General features: G+C 47.8%; 1 protein-coding gene across 1 annotated transcript; it reads right to left on the reverse strand.

Moving 5' to 3' along the window:
* Window positions 1–473: 473 nt before the first annotated feature.
* On the reverse strand, window positions 474–8,823 carry LOC311397547 (uncharacterized protein; the record flags this gene model as incomplete). Its single annotated transcript, XM_084488796.1, is given in 13 exon segments — window positions 474–549; window positions 1,431–1,496; window positions 1,662–1,735; window positions 2,084–2,200; window positions 2,838–2,939; window positions 3,226–3,342; window positions 3,908–4,067; window positions 4,069–4,110; window positions 4,172–4,239; window positions 4,620–4,753; window positions 5,544–6,762; window positions 7,699–7,833; window positions 8,677–8,823. Coding segments are annotated over 13 exon segments (2,457 nt in total).
* Window positions 8,824–12,414: the final 3,591 nt, after the last annotated feature.

Here is a 12,414-nt window from a genome sequence, read left to right on the forward strand (position 1 = left end):
TACATTCAGCAAGCATGCAGGATAAGTAGATATGTGTGAGGGAAGGCACAAACATTTCTCTTTCTCGCTTATGGAAAATCCTTTACCTACTCTTTACTTTAGCTGCAAGTATGACATTTTTTTAACTAGTGGTTATAAATCTCACACAGACAAATGTTTCAGTCTGTTTACATTACAGTAAGGGCACATTATAGTCTTTAAAGTTCAACGTTATAAAAAGTGCTTTTTTTGATCATACAAAAAACAAAAACCTTCGCGAGGTAATAGACACGTGGAGAAGGAGAGCGGTAGACCTTTGTGTGTTTAGCAGCAGTGCTCCAAGTAGCGTTGGTTGTACTGTACATACTGACACTGCTTGGTGTCCAGATACAGACAGAGAAGTGTTCCAGCCCTCCGGCGGGTTTAGGCGGACCTCTGGGCAGCGTCTTCAGCCCAATGAGGTCTGGTTCTTCAGGCCCATCTGAACGGCGCGTTCAGCCCACAGAGTTCTGCTTCTTCAGGCCGTCCGAGCGAGTGGTCCTCCCCTCTGGGGTCTTCCGGTAGCAGCTCCTGATGGGGGGGGGGGAAGGTTGAAGCGAAAGACGGGGGGGTTCAGTCGAATACACGCATCATACGTCATACACACATTGCTGGTGGGACGCATCTCCACTTGAAGTGGATTGCAGACATGAAGGTTTCACTTTTACAAAACTAGATTTGTTTTTTCTTTCTTAATGCACTGAATGTCTAATATCTTTTTATTTTCTAACATATTTACACACCAGCATAACCGGTGGCTAACAATAGGCTGATAACATCATCACTGATGTGTGACAGCCTGGTCAAACTACTACAACGTTTATGCAGGCCAGGCAAATTTGATTCTAGAACCTAGAAAGCTGCCTAGAAAGCCAAAGCTGAACCAAGTGGTTTGGTTTTACTGAGGAGATAGCCAGGACATGCCTTGCATATGAACAGTGTGTTTAAGGTACACTGGCAAAAAAACTGACGCAATCATACTGAAATAATACCGTAACCAGAGAAACCTGTGCAATACTTTCCAGGAAAACCACAGGCCTACGCAAATCTTAAATTACCTCTGGGTCATGACTTGATCACAAAGAATGAATCCGGATCCTGCGGTGAGACCAGTTTAAAAAACCAACCGCCTTCAATTATGCTGACTTGATCACAGATGCTGTAAAACCAATTATGGGGAGTCGGGAATTAAAGCTAAACTTTGAAGGAAACTCTATACTAACCCCTTGCGTTTGAGCTTGTCTACGGCTGGGGCTTTCTGGCCTTGCTTTGTTTCCGGGACGCTAGATGAGGAGAGGGGCGATGAGACCCGTTGTTTACATGACGGAAATATGGATGAAGATGATGACGACGACGATGATGAAGGGACGGGGCCGTTTGATGAAGGCAGAGCAGCTGGTCCCACACAGTACCTGTTGGTCGAGGAGCCCTTTCCCTTCTGCGAGGTTCTCCTGCCCTGAGCGGGAGACCCAACGACCCTGAGGGAATACATTTAATCAAATAATATACGCATACACATACAAAAGTAAAGGTCTTGCAGAATTCCTCTGTCAGCGCATGCATTTTCTTTCCATTGTTCATGATGAATGTCCCCTCAGGGATGAATTCAGCACCAATGTAATATAAACACACAGACTGCTCACCTCTTCTTCCTGTCCAGAGACCTCTGTGTAGCCGCCGACAGCGCCACTCTGTCTTTGGGGCTCTTGGCTTTCTCCTGCAAGTGTGTTGTTCAGTAAGTAGAGCACAATGGGTTTTCACAATAGCACGCTTTGGGAGACTTTGGGAGAATGCTGGACAGAGGAAGGTGAAACGTTGCTGCACTGCAGGGACATTAGTGGACAAGGTAAGTGGGTGACAGGGAGGTAAGTGGATTTACATCGACTTAAGTGGACTACAGGGACCTTAGTGGACTACAAGGACATGAGCGGACAGCAGGGATCTTAGCGGACTACAGGGCCACTTGTGAACGACGACGATGTTATTGGACGACGAGCGGGTCAGTGGACTACATAGAGGTGACTGCACTGCATGGAGGATAGAACCAGGTGTCCTGAGGTGTTACCATCTCTCTCTGCTTCCTCTCGGCGCGCAGCTCTCGGTCCTGCTGCAGCAGAGCCAGCCGGTCCTGCAGGGGCATCTCGAAGAAGATGTCGTGGAGGTCGTACAAGGCGGCGCGCAGCTGCAGCACAACACAGAACATGCAAAGAAATCAATATGACACAGCAGGGGCGTCCTTGACTCGGACTCGGTAAAACCCCAATTAAAAGATGAGTCCCAATTAAACGCTAGAAGTTGGCGACAACCGCCGTAAAACAAGAACAAGAACAAGATTGTAGCGTGAGTGTTCTGCCCTCTATCCCCAGCGCCATGCCAGGGCCGCATGACAACATCAGACGGACATATTTCCGAGCATTACCAACTTTCGCCAGTAGATGGCATCATCGGACCAAAAGGAAGATTGAAAGGAATTAAAGGCCTGTTCCATATAGACGCCTGTCCCAAATATAAGCAAATATATAAGTTCAGTGATTGAAACAAATAAAAGCCCGGGCTATTCATTGTTTTTAAAGTTTTACGGTAAGCATAGTCAAACATGATTCGTCAGGACAGACCCCATCGTCGATTGATCGTCAAATCATTTTCTTTTTAATAATATGCGCCTCAATGATGGTGAAGTTTTCGTGGTTTAAACAATTAAAAAATAATCAATCGGTTCATCAGGGTTTCCCACAGCTGTCTGTAGGTGAGGCGCAGTGAGTCCACATCTGTATGTGTGTGTGTGTGTGTGTGTGTGCGTGTGTGTGTGTGCTACATGCCTGGGCTCTGACTCGGTCTTGCAGGGAGATGTCCTGGGGGGACACGGAGCCTCTCTTAGCGGGACCCTCACTCTGGAATGAACGGATGAACTCCTGTGTGTCCTGAGGGAGCAAACACACGCACAAACGCACACACACATACACACATACACACACACACACACACACACACACACGCACACACATAAAGATTCAAATAAAGGACACAACCTCCCCAGCATGTAACACAGTGATACATGTTATTCAATCAAGTTCAATGTAATTGTCTTAATCAGATTTTGGATTTTGGTAGACAAGAGCTGCAGAATGTGTGTTTGTTTGAGTGTGCGTTTGTTTGTGGGCGTGTGTGCGTGTGTGTGTGTGTGTGCGCATATGTGTGTGTTCTCACCCCCACGGTCTGGCGTAGGTGTTTGACCTTCTCGGTGTCCATCAGCCTGCGGGTCAGGAAGCCCCGGGCCACCGCGCCGAGCCGACACACACACCTGTGCTGCTCCGCCGTCAGAACCTGGAGAGGGCAGAACGCAGAGGTCGGCTCTAATCCAGAACGGACCGCATCAAGATCACAGAGATCCAGCAGGAATTTGATTCTGAATGGGGTTGGCGTGCTGCGATCAAAATATCAAACACAACTATCAAACAATACCATGAGGGAATTTTAAACAACATCGCCGGTTCCCCGTCTCCGTTCACTTCTCTCTGAAGGGCTTGTGCATCAGAATGCATCGTGGGAGTTTTTGTTTGTGATACACCATATTGAGAGAACCAAAGGGAAATCCTTATTTAACGTTAATATACGTCATGTTTACCGCGTCTCGCGGGAGAAACTGTCGGTTTCAAACACGACAATGCATCCCCATATAATAATAAATCATTTCCCAATTAATGACTTAAGTAATTACAAAACCAAACACGAATACCAACACAATAACTACGACTGTAACGCTCCTATGCTTCCAAAACGGAGGCAGTCAATGCGGGGAGATGCGAGTCGCGATGCACAAGCCCCTTTCCACGTCACTATGGGCACACTGAGTGCTAACGTCCACGCTGGCTCAACACACTGGCCCCACCTGACTGAGTCTCGATCTTGGCTTGCCGGCCCCCCATGTGGGCCCCCAGAGATAAGCCGGGGGAAGGTTGGAGGGGGAGGAGCGATTGGAGAGCGACGGCGAGGGGAGACCTAGAGTGAAGGAGGCGAGACACGCCGTCGGTGAGTGTGGCCCCCGCCCACGTGTGCGTTTTTAGCAGTGGCATCGTTTTTTTCTCTTTAGTGCTGAGATACTTCTTTTCAGAGAGAGTTAAATCACGTCTGCTTATAATGCACTTTGAATTACTCACCATTCCCACTGAGCGGTCGGTCACAGCCCTGTCCCATCAATCTCCTCTCCTTCTCCTCCAGCTCCTGCACGTAAACACGCACGCACGCACGCGCACGCACGCACGCACACACACACACAAGCACACACACGCACACACACTCACACACGCATACACAGAGACACACACACACACACGCACACACACACGCACACGCACACGCACACGTACACACAGAGACACACACACACACACACACACAGACACACACAAATTAATACACAATTATCGCTCACCGACAGGATTATGAAAATGCATTTACAATTTACAACCCAACCCAACCCTTAATAATCACACGGTTAAATACATCAAAAGAACCAGAAGGACAACATTTGAGTAAACGATGACAGTTGTTCACAGGCTGGTCTGCGTCCCCGCACGTTTGGTGTAATAGCACAGGCTGACCTGCTGGAGGCGCTCCTGCTCTTTCTCCTGCTCGGCCAGCAGCAGAGACATGTGCAGCACATGCTCCTCCTCCAGGCGCTTCTGCATGTCCTCCAGGGCCTGCACCCGCCACTGGGTCTCCTCTGGTGACCCCCCTGACACACACACACACACACACACACACACACACACACACACACACACACACACACACACACACACACAACGGCACACGCACACGCATATACATACACAAACACATACGCATACACGTACACATACACACGCACACACATACACACACATACACACACACACACACACGCATACACATACACATACACATACACATACACATACACACACACTCACACACACATAGCATACACACACACACATACACATGTACATTTAGGGCATTTAGCAGACGCTTTTATCCAAAGTGACTTCAAATAAGTAAATTTGTCAGAAGAAAAATAACCAACAATATATCTCTGTCAGTACACATATACATATCCATACACACACACATTAATCCATTTTCCACACTAACAACTAAAACTAACCATTATATCGTCAACACACATATGGATAACAATGTGGTGCACATCTCTAATGAATGCATTCAAAAATAATCTGTTGACAGTTATATGTCATGTTATAGTACATGTAGTACACGGAGCAGCAAGTTCACTCAGGTCAAATCACGCATGCATCAGCTGAGCGCTCATCAACTGAAGTTTGTCACGACATCAGGACATCGGCTCACATGATGTACCTTTCATGGCGTCATGCAATGCTACAGACTGAACACCAGCGAGAAGTCAACCTAATATATTATTAGATCTAAAATGAAGTCTAATACACATCGTTCACAAGATACACATTTGCAATGGTACGGAATAAATCGTCAAAAATATACACATTCCAAATCCAGGCTCTTACCTGTACTACAATCAGGGGCGTTAATGTGGACCGTTTTGTTGGCTCTTGGCTCCGGCCCCTGAGGACTCCCGGACTCCAGGCTGCGGCCTTGGCCCTGAGGGCCTCCGTCGGGGGACACGTGGGGCCTGTGCATCCCCGGCGCCGGGCTCTCGACGTCGTACGTCTGGCTCAGCGGAGCCGCCGCGCCGGCCCTCCGGCTGAGGGGCGCCCGCGTCACCCCGGCCATGAAGCGGGGCGCCCTCTCCTGGCTGCGGTCCACGCCGGGCGCGGGGTACAGCTGGCTGTCCAGGGTGTGGCTGCGGCGCCGGAAGCCCGGCGGCGGCGGCGGCGGCGGGTGCTCGTGGTGTCCCAGCGGGCTGGGCGCCGAGATCCGCCCCGCGCCGCACGCCGTCTCCCGTCCCGGGCTGTCGTCGCATCGGCTGGCCCTGCGCCCGGCGGCGGCGCCGGCGCCGCAGCCGGGCGCCGGGCCCCAGTGATCGGAGCCTCCGTCCCAGGCCGCCCTGCCGCACGCCTCGCCCGACCCCCCGGGGCTCCTGGGGATGAGGTCGCCCTGGCCCATCAGGAAGGAGAGGTGGAGGTTGCCAGCGGAGACGGGGCGGGGCTTGCGTCTGTGGACGGGGTGGAAGAGGATGAGCTCGGGGCTGGGGAGCCGCTGGGGGGGAGGCTGGGCGTCCGGGAGGCCCGGCGAGGGACAGCCCGAGCGCTGTGCCCCCCCGACCGGGCCCCTGGGGGGACCGACCGGGCTGTGACGGAGGCTGAAGCCGAACTCCACCCCGGAGTCCCTCGCGGGGCCCCCGCGGGCGTGGTTCTCCTGGTCGGAGAGGCGGTCGGATGGAGGAGGCGGGGTGCGGAGGACCACCACCGACTCACGCCGACTCTGCTCCTTCTCCACGTACTCCCTGGAGCGCTTCAGGAGGCTGTCCAGGCTGATGTCCTCCTCCTCCTCCTCCTCCTCCTCCTCCTCCTCCTCCTCTCCCTCCTTCTCCTGGTCCTCGAGCTGGGCTTGGCCCCAGTCGATCTGGGCGGCACAGTGGGTGGGCTCTGGACGCGGTGGACCAGGAAGGACAGGTTCCTCGGCGGTGCACCCAGAGTCCCGGAGGAGCCCCGGGGAGTCGGTGACCAGGGTGTAGCCGTTGACGGTCTCGTGTTTAGGGGAGGGACCGCTGGGGTGAGGTAGCGGCTCCTCCTGCGTAACACTGGGCTCTTTGTTGGGCTGGACCTGATAAGGAATGGAGACTTGTTTGTTGATAATTGGCGCTGAAGTGACTGCTGATCGTTTAGCAGTAATTCTCTATTTCTTACTAGTTTGCCCGAGTTCCTGGATTTGCAGACAAACCTTTAATGGGCTGAGGCTTTCCTTTCAAACAAAAAATCTATACATCACTATAAAGTGGGCATTTTTAAATATCTCGTGTCATTTCCATTTTGACACCCGCCGAAGGGCGCCTTAAAAGCACTTTCATGTCTCAAAAAGGTATAGTCAAAAATAGCCCAGTAAGTGGAGCAGTGCTTGGTCATGTCTTAGGAATGCTTCTTAGACAATCCATATTTAATACTGAAAACATCACAAAATGTAATTAACACTCCCGTCTCACTGTTGATTACATTTTTGTGGCACATTTTTGACCGATAGACCGAAATAATTTACATATACAGACGTTTATATTTGTCCTGTATCCATTACATGCAGAAAATTCAATATATTCTATTTTTGGTGTGTTGGTACAGTGGCCACTCTACACAGTGTTGACCTCCCTACAGCTGGCCGAGTCGGTGCTTACTAAATTCACCCCAACAGATCCCCGTCTCAAGCAACGTGATTGGTCGAAATAAATATGAAGCGAAACAAATTGAAATGCCAAATTGAAATGCCCAGTTTGCCAAAATTCATCGGATACAAGATTAATCTAAAGTCTGATTGGTGAGACTAAGATTTTTCTAAAAAGCAAGGTGGCTGATGGCAAACTAAAATAGTTGGGATTCATTTTACTTTCTGAGCCTCCGTCTCAGAACTTCCCCACATTATTACACGTTTGGTGTGTGTGTGTGCGTGCGTGCGTGCGTGCGTGCGTGTGTGTGTGTGTGTGTGTGCGTGCGTGTTCATGCGTGCCTGTGTGTGTGTTTAGGACGGAGCCGTGGCAGTACTAGTCCCCACCTGCTGGGCTGCCAGGTCCAAGATGTTCTGAACCCGGCTCAGAACGCAGTTCTTCCGCTGGTTCAGTCTGTCTGCGTGCGCCTGGACCGCCCTCTCTCGATGGTCACGCATGACTCTGCGCTGCTCTGCGGTCAGCTGTCAGTAAACACAACACATGTACAACTCACACCAGACAACTAAATGGAGACCATATCGAAATATTTTGATGGAGATATTGAATAAAGAAATACAATGTTAACACTCACACAGAAGGTAGAAGAGCATTGTTCAATGTACTATTTTAAAATAACACAATAACAAACTTCATTCACTATATGTATAAATATGTAGCTATAGCTACATATAGCTGTAGCTATAGCTGTCACTATATATAGCCTATATACGTCCCAGGAGCAGATTCTCTTTCACTGGGCTGTCCTTGGTTTGCTCTGTTCTCAGCGGCAGATGGTTGTTCCTGGACATAGAATACCGTTCACCCCCGTCTATCATTCAGGCACACTTACATCCGTGTATCTTGATCGACATGCGTGCATTTCCCTCATTCCCTTCTAATTGCCGCCACACACGTCAAGGTGAGCCAACAATGCAACCTCTCTGTAACCATGCAATGTAGGAGGTACAGCATGACCGCTCAGAGAGAACCGGCATTGTTTTCAGGAGAAAACCAAGCAACCAAATTGCCCTTCATAACAGCAGCAAAGTGTTCAGTTACGACGGTCAAATGTTTATTCTTAGCAAGGATGAAAACCCTTAAGGGAATGTTTTAGACTATGGGGTTTGCCTGTGTCACATTAATAGACTAAACTGCACATTTTAATATGGGAGCTACACATTTTAACCTAACCCTAACCCTGCAGTGGCATAGAAAACAAATGTCAAATCTAAAAAAAAGTGATTATTTTTAGGATGTATTATCAAGAAACTGGAAAACAACTTATTCTTAATTTAGTTTACCCTTACAGCACTTTAAGCCCTTACCAGAGGTGGGAGCACAGGCCTCCCGTAGAATAGAACGGTGGAAAGGTCTTTCAGTGAACAATGTGTCTTCAACTCCATCTCCTCTGACTTCTCCTTCTCCCGTAGCAAGGCCATGGTTCGAAGGGCAAACTCCTCATAGCTCTCCATGTCTGCACACCCAGACCTCCACACTGACAGGGGACCATGAAGCCTTAAACTGCCGGGATCTGAAGGGTAAAAGGTTAGAAGAGATTGATTAAAAAAACACAACATGGGGAAAGGTTGTGGTGGCCCCTTAACCCCTTCTAGAAGGGAGTGGGTTTCTAGCCCAACCTGCTATCTGTGATCATGAAACTAGGCAACTGGAAAAGCAAGGTTTACTCCACAAAAGATTGCATGTTTGCCCTTACTGACGTAATCTGTGGCTAATACTGCTCTTATCTTAGAGCAAGGGAGAATATTGACTTGATGGGGAACTGACGACCATCAAGAATCCAGCGTCTCACTCTAATCAATATTAACAGTGTAGGCTTCTAATACAACGTGCTTGTCAGCACATATCTGTACAGTGCAATCATCCACCTTAAAAGCCATGAGCATGGCAGCACTGAGCAGATCGAGGTGATCGCCCATGACAATGAAGCATAAGACACCTCATCAGGAAGGATGCCATGCGGTGTTTCATGCGAGGTTACGCATGGATCTCCAGAAATAACTCCCCCCCCACCCACCCCAGAATCGCCACTACAAGCAGCGTTGCAATTACAATATCAGTGCGTAATTTCGTAGTGGTTTACCAAAGCACGACCACCCTACATCCCAATATGAGTTCACTGGGTCAGTGGCTGCAATTGTGTTATTACTACCACTTATTACGCTTGGATCGGCGATGCCACTACCACTGTTCTCAAGGTAAGATCGGTACAAACATTGAATTCAATGAATTCAATGTTTGTGTGAACCGATCTTGAGAATTCGTATTTAATTATCTTTTAAATTGGAAATAGAGCGTATAAATAGACGGTACTGTTGCCCTAACGTTACCGCCACAGCGGTGCCAAGCAGCTGGCGATAACGTGGGAAACCATGACCGGTTTGGTTGTGTCTCCTTTTCGGAATGCCTTACCTCGGGTGTAGCAGACCACACACACGAAGGAGGAAAGGATGAGGCGATGTGTGTTGTTTAAATAGCGGATAATGTCCAGGCGATCGTTTGCCACAGTGTGTCACGTTAATGTCCAGAGATTTAAATCAGTGTCTTCCCTCCCACCCACCCTTCCGGATCGCAACAGCGTCTTCTAGCGACAGCACACAGTAGTGAGTGTTTTTATTGGGATAGGAAATGGTATAGGCCTGCATCCTATAATATAGGATTAATTAATGTATCAATTATTTTGTGTAACTAACTTACAAGCAATAAATGGGTTATGCTGTGTCTTGTGTACACAAGACAGTTAGTTACACAAAATAATTGATACATTAATTAATGATGATGCATAACCCATTTATTGCTTGTAAGTTAGTTACACAAAATAATTGATACATTAATTAATGCATACATTAAAAAAAACACAGCCAGGAACCTAGAAATCTCCTAAACCTTTTCAGGGAAATCATATAAATGTGTTGGAACCGGCCTTCTCCTCATCTTGTAATGGCATGACATGTCAGTCTGTCTGTGAGGTCAAAGTTTCACTTGCCTGTGGTGGCGGTGGTGGAGTTTAGAACCAGGCACCCCCAGCATGCTGACGTGTTTGGAGGGTAAGATGATGGTCTAAGTTAGACTGCAGAGGTGTGCAGGCTAGGATGGGATTGTAGTTGTGTCGCGCAGATCACATCTCAAAAAATCTCAAATATCTGATTATTAATAATCAACATTAAGAAAAAGCGTACCACAGATATGTATTGAGATTGTACACAAATAAGAACCACGCTCATCCGTTTTTCCTGGTTTCTCACACTACTTTATTATTTATTATCAGTCGTTGCATACATTAAACACGTTGGAGCAAACTGCAGAAATTGTTACCATAGTAAACATTCAGACGAAACAAGCCCAGGCAGGCGACACTGAGGAGAGCACATTATGCCTTAATGTCTTTCACAGCTCCTCCTTTGAAGGTGAATGAGTATGCAGAGGCTGGCTAACGCGCATATTCCCCTTGTGGCTCTGAATCAAAGCCTCCAGGTCGCTGTCCTTAAACATGACTTTGGAGTTCTGTCAGGAAAAAAGAACACATAACATTTACATAGACAGCTGCATATTACTGCATATGCTGAACTGATGAATAGCATATGAGCCGTTGAGATAAATTCTTGACAAGTATGTTGCAACGCACAACTTAATGACCCCAGCCTACCTCGAAGGAGTGACGCTTCACCCCCACACACAAAGAGGATTGCTCATAACACAACGTCATCTCCAGGCCTTTGGGCTCCTTGTTTGACAACGCCTCACTGAATTTTTCATGGTGGTCTTCTACGTTTTGGGGGAGGGGGGGGGGGGGGGGGGGGGTCCACATAGGATTTGGTCATTACAAACACAACATATTGTATTATAGAGAACCCTAGCGGTGGCATTGTGTAGTTCTGCGCTCTGTTACCTAGCAGTCGCTTGCAGGAGGATGTCAGTGAATTTTTGGAGCCGGCCTTGTGGTTGTGAAAGGCAGGTCTGTCACACACCTCTCCATCCAGTAGATTCCTCAGTACAGTCTGCCTGGCATGGGCTGGAGAATCCTTGAGGACCTTTTCAATTTCTGACGCATGGATACGTGGGAATAAAATAAGTAAAACCAGATGGACGATGTCAAATGTAAAACTAATAATAAGCATGGTTGAATTGTTCAAACGTGTTTGGAACGATCAAATGTTAAAAAGAATGCATTCTACCTTGTGCTGTTAGGAGACAACTCTCGCAATGGGTGGCTACAAGTAGACAGAAGCAGGTTTGAGGCACAGACAATAGAAACAAAGACCCAACATCGCACTGCAACAAATAGGTTTCTGGTAGCGCAAGAGAAACATAAGAAGAAGAAGCGTATATACTTACAGCGTTTGGCCGCTTGATGCTGAGCGACCATCAGGTGAAATGTACACATGACTAAGATCAAGACCTTCATAGTTGACAGGGAGTCCATTAACAGTGTGTACGTGGAGCTTCACCTAGACACAACACTGGTGTATTGGCAGCACAGTGGTCACATGATGTGGAGGACAATAGGATAACATCACCAACATTCCCCATATGATGCTTCTGGTTTTTCAGGTTTCATCCCATGTTCTTCACAATTTACACACAAGTGCATGTTCAGATGAGAGCTCTTATGGCTCGGATCCAGACCTTAACATACATCATGAAAAGTTGATTGCCAATTAAATGTTTTCATAATATTCATATTTTAACTGATATGTCTATCCAAAAAATGGAATAAAGTATAAATTATACATAATAAAAAGTTTTACAAAAAAGTTAATTACGTAAAAAGTATGATATATATTAGAAGGATTTTTTTGGGTGAAAATAGTAGAGTACAGTACAGTAGAGTACATCACGGTACCATAGTAGTGCTTAATACCGGCCTCCAGGGGGCGCAGTTTGACCAACATAAAGAGAGACGCTGACAGTATCCTCGTTCGTCGTTCTATGGTTCTATCCATAAAAGGACTGACACGTGACGGTGGTGTCAGACATTGGAAAATATGAGTCCTGAGCTAGCTAGTGAGGGAGAGCCCGGCGTCGAAACCGTTTTCAGGAGACTG

This window comes from Micromesistius poutassou, assembly GCF_964030765.1.
Source record: "Micromesistius poutassou genome assembly, chromosome: 1".
Lineage (NCBI taxonomy): Eukaryota > Metazoa > Chordata > Actinopteri > Gadiformes > Gadidae > Micromesistius > Micromesistius poutassou.